The sequence below is a fragment of the Sphaeroforma arctica genome (genome assembly GCF_001186125.1).
Source record: "Sphaeroforma arctica JP610 unplaced genomic scaffold supercont1.96, whole genome shotgun sequence".
Taxonomy (NCBI): domain Eukaryota; class Ichthyosporea; order Ichthyophonida; genus Sphaeroforma; species Sphaeroforma arctica.
The window spans coordinates 153,909-158,945 of NW_014040462.1; the positions used below are offsets into that span (position 1 = coordinate 153,909).

The following is a 5,037-nucleotide window of genomic DNA, read 5'->3' on the forward strand; positions in this document are numbered from 1 at the left end:
ACATAACATATACATATACATATACATATACATATACATATACATATACATATACATATACATATACATATACATATACATATACATATACATATACATATACATATACGTATACATATACATATACATATACGTATACATATACATATACAAATACGTATACATACACACACACATACACATACACACACAAATGCACATATAGCATGATCTCAGCAGCCATTAATACACACCTATGACCAGCCACCACTCGCACAACATACCGGTGTACACCTCCTCGCAGGCTGACTGGTAGTGTTCCAGGAGGTCACACATGATGCCCATGATATCGCTCTTAAACTCAGGCAACTGCCGCACAATGGCCTGTAGATCGTCCTGGATGCATTCAACTACGACAACACTCTACGGATGTGTATAACAACGGGCAAAGGAGTGTGTGAGCATGCAGAGAAGTACATGTGGACATGCATATGCATAGGAACTGCCTACTGGGGTACGTAGGTAGATGTAAGGTAAGGAGTAATAGGAGTGTATTTTGGAGTTTAAAGTCTTAGGGTTTTATAGACATACCTTCACCAACAAGCTCTTTTTATGTCCATTGGAATCTGAATTCAGCCCACCGACAACGGCGAATGCGTCCGGATCTACAAGGAACGGCCAAAGGGACAGACAATGTCAAACGTTGACGTTAGCAATATCTATAATATATATATATATATATATATATAATAGTGCACACTGTTGATACTCCCAATAGAAACGAGAATACTACACACAGATAATACTACACATAGTAATCAGCGATAATAGTACACACAGATCAGCGAGAATACACATAGTCACTGGGGTGTACCTTCCACGGCCACTTTGAGTCTGTCCAAACTCTCGTTGCGAATAAAGTCCAGAAACTGCACCTTCCCAAAGTTAGACATGAACACCTGCAGCGGAGGCGCGTCCCTGAGCCAGTGGGTGGGCAGCGATTGCATGAGAATAAGAGCAACGCAGATGAATGATGGCACGTGGCAGGGTTGATATGATGCCCTGAAAGAGCATGGAGTAGGTACGGAAATGGAGAAAAGGACAGGTGTAGACGAAGGAAAGAGGAGACACACACACATATATGCGCATGCACACATACACGCATAAGCGCATGTGCACACACATGCGTACACGCATGCACACACACACACACACACACACACACACAAGAGACACACACATACACGGACGGGGAGTGGCAGCGGGCCTCCATCTCCTTGCAGAAGGCTATCACTGGCTTGTAAAAACATGCGAAGTTCAACGGACTCGGGTCACAGACCACCGCCCGAGACACGCCCCCCCCCACACCATTGCCGCCGACTGTGGCCGCAGTGGTGTGGGGACCAATCAGATTCTCGCGTTTGTTGGGGTCGGAATTTACGGCGAATTGACTGGACGCGAAGCGGAAGAGTGTGCGATTCTGCCGGGAGGAGAAAGGAGTGGCTAGACATTTGATACATGGTTTAGAGATAGGTTTGAAGCATTTTCAGGATTTTGAGTGGCTGCAGTGGTGTGGGGACCAATCAGATTCTCGCGATTGTTGGGTAGGAATTCACGACGAATTGACTGGACGCGAAGCGGAAGAGTGTGTCAAGTTAACTCAGAAAGCAATCGGCTGATACCTACGTGGTTGTGCGTGGAAGATAGAGCGTTATTGAAGCCGTCACGGTACCTACCCGCAGTGGCGTGTGGGAACAACAGGCAAGTCATGCAGCAGTATCATATTCACACACGCCGATACAGTTGGTTAGTTTGGGTAGGTACACTATACAACCAGTGCAACAGATACAGCCATGAAGCAGTATCATATTCACACACGCCGTTACCGTTGGTTAGTTTGGGTAGGTACACCATACAACAAGTGCAATAGACAAAGCCATGCAGCAGTATCATATTCACACACGCCGTTACCGTTGGTTAGTTTGGGTAGGTACACCATACAACCAGTGCAATAGATACCCAATGAGGCGACGAAGCTATGTAGTTCGTCGTACTGTTTTATTCACAACAACCAACAACCACAACAGCCCATGGGACACTCATTCGACTCATTCGCAATGCTATTCCACTACAGCACACGACACACACACAGGCGTTGATATAAACATGATATACACATCCACATCACAAATGTGGTAAACGTGTGAGAGCTTACAGTGATCCAAATACTCTGCCACCCACTCGTGTGAAGCATAGCAGACCTACATGGCCCAGCTCACTCACTACAAGATTCAATCACCCAACTCACTCACTACAAGATTCATTCACCCAACTCACTCACCACAAGATTCATTCACCCAACTCACTCACTACAAGATTCAATCACCCAACTCACTCACCACAAGATTCAATCACCCAACTCACTCACCACAAGATTCAATCCCAACTCACTCACTACAAGATTCAATACCCAACTCACTCACCACAAGATTCAATAACCCAACTCACTCACTACAAGATTCAATCACCCAACTCACTCACTACAAGATTCAATCACCCAACTCACTCACTACAAGATTCAATCACCCAACTCACTCACTACAAGATTCAATCACCCAACTCACTCACTATAAGCACACGGAACAGCAACCGCACTCTCATTTAGTAAAATACACTCATACCGTCGCACTACTCAAGCTACTATTATCAGCCAACACGAGACTACAACCAGGACTACAACCGGCCTTGATCTCCGTATGGGTGAACACGTGCGCACAGTGACATGCGACTGACGGCTGTGGGAGATACCTTTGCGCCGCTAGCGGAGAAGAGCTCTTTCAGATCGAACTTATCCAATTCCGAAATCGATTGGCCTCTTGCACGGCCTATTTTTCTTCTGCAAAGGGGGTCATTAGGAGGGCTCAGAGATGGGATAGCATGATGTGAACATAGAAAATACGCATAGAATAAACTATAGATAGAGTGATGCGCGGCCTATTTACTTCTGCAAATGGGGCCATTAAGGGGGCTTAAAAATGAGACACCATGAACTAAAAACAGAAACACACCATAGACTATAAATAGAACAACGCGTGTCTATCTGACCTTCAGTACCAAACACTACATGAACTATAAATAGAAATATGCATACCATAAACTATCAATAGAACAACACGTATCTATCTGACCTTCAGTACCAAACACTACCCGAACGCACACGATGGAACTCCATCAGGTGAACCACACAGTCGATGAAACATGTGTGTGGCTAACGGTGTGCATAGGAACACGCACACATACGCATTGCCTGACTGTGGGTTGCCCAGGTACTCCTGAATGAACTCTTGCACCTATGAAGGAAGAGGAGGCACACGCGGTCAGCAATGACCTGTTATGTGTATAAATGGCACTCCCCAACTGCACGTATGGGCATATATGCGTAGGTATAAATGGATATGTATATGTATTTTCATATACAAGAATATATGTATATATAGCCGTATATAAGTACATAGTTATATATGCCTATATAGGTATATATGCATATATAGACATATATTCGTGCATAGATATACATGCATATATAGGTATATCTGCATATATGGGTCTATATGCATATATAGCTATACATACATAGATAGGCAAACATGCATATATAGGTATATCTGCATATATGAGTCTATATGCATATATATACATGCATATATAGGTATAAATGCATCTTCAAGTATATATGCGTATGCATACCTCGTTTTGAATGGCCAGCCACACGTCCCTGTCACTGACAACCAGTGAGGTCTTCCCTCCCACAGTGATAGATGGCCCTGGCGCCACTTTGACAGTCCCTACTTCAGTAGGCTCAAACTCACCCAACTGTGTGTGACGTAGGCAAGTGAATGCACAGAATATAGTTAGAGGAAGATGGTCACCTATGTGTGTATGTGTATATGCAGTAGGTAGGAATATACTTTGAGGAATATGATCAACTGTGTGTGTATGTGTATATCCAGTAGGCAGCTGAATGTGTATAGTACAGTTAGAGCAAGATGGTCACCTATGTGTGTATGTGTATATGCAGTAGGCAGGTGAAATCGTATAGTATAGTTAGAGCAAGATGGTCACCTATGTGTGTATGTGTATATACAGTACGCAGGTGAATACGTATAGTATAGAAAGAGCAAGTTGGTCACCTATGTGTGTATGTGTATATGAAGTAGATAGGAATATACTTAGAATAAGATGATCAACTATGTGTGTATGTGTATATAAAACCGTCACTCGAATGTCTATGATGTTAGGAGGGGTATGGGTAACTGAGTATGCAACGAAATCTATGAAAAGGAATCCATAGGTACACATATATATGTAATATATACCTGCATTGTAAGTATACATATAGCATTGTAGGTATACATATAGCATGTAGGTACACATATATATGTAATATACCCATGCATTGTAAATATACATATAGCATTGTAGGTATTCATATAGCATTGTAGGTATACATAGAGCATTGTAGGTATACATATAGCATGTAGGTACACAAATATATGTAATATACCCCTGCATTGTAAATACACATATAGCATTGTAGGTATACAAATAGCATGTAGGTACACATATATGTAATATACCCATGCATTGTAAATATACATATAGCATTGTAGGTATACATATAGCATGTAGGTACACATCTATATGTAATATAGGTACACATTTATATGTAATATACCCCTGCATTGTAAATACACATATAGCATTGTAGGTATACAAATAGCATGTAGGTACACATATATGTAATATACCCATGCATTGTAAATATATATATAGCATTGTAGGTATACATATAGCATGTAGGTACACATATATATGTAATATAGCTACACATTTATATGTAATATACCCCTGCATTGTAAATATACATATTGCATTGTAGGTATACATATAGCATGTAGGTACACATATATATGAAATATACCCCTGCATTGTAAGTATACGTATAGCATTGTAGGTATGCGTATAGCATTGTAGGTATACATATAGCATTATAGGTAC

At 41.6% G+C, this 5,037-nt stretch overlaps 1 protein-coding gene across 1 annotated transcript in view; it reads right to left on the reverse strand.

Annotated features, from left to right (window-relative positions):
* Positions 1 to 2,875, reverse strand: part of SARC_02213 (hypothetical protein) — a gene marked incomplete at its 5' end in the record, with an annotated part of 8,344 nt that extends 5,469 nt beyond the window's left edge. Inside the window, 5 exons of the mRNA XM_014304067.1 lie at positions 264 to 402; positions 571 to 644; positions 854 to 1,041; positions 1,224 to 1,459; positions 2,788 to 2,875. Coding sequence (XP_014159542.1) covers positions 264 to 402; positions 571 to 644; positions 854 to 1,041; positions 1,224 to 1,459; positions 2,788 to 2,875 — 725 coding nt within the window. The remainder of the gene's footprint in view (positions 1 to 263; positions 403 to 570; positions 645 to 853; positions 1,042 to 1,223; positions 1,460 to 2,787) is intronic.
* Between the last annotated feature and the right edge of the window lie 2,162 nt (positions 2,876 to 5,037).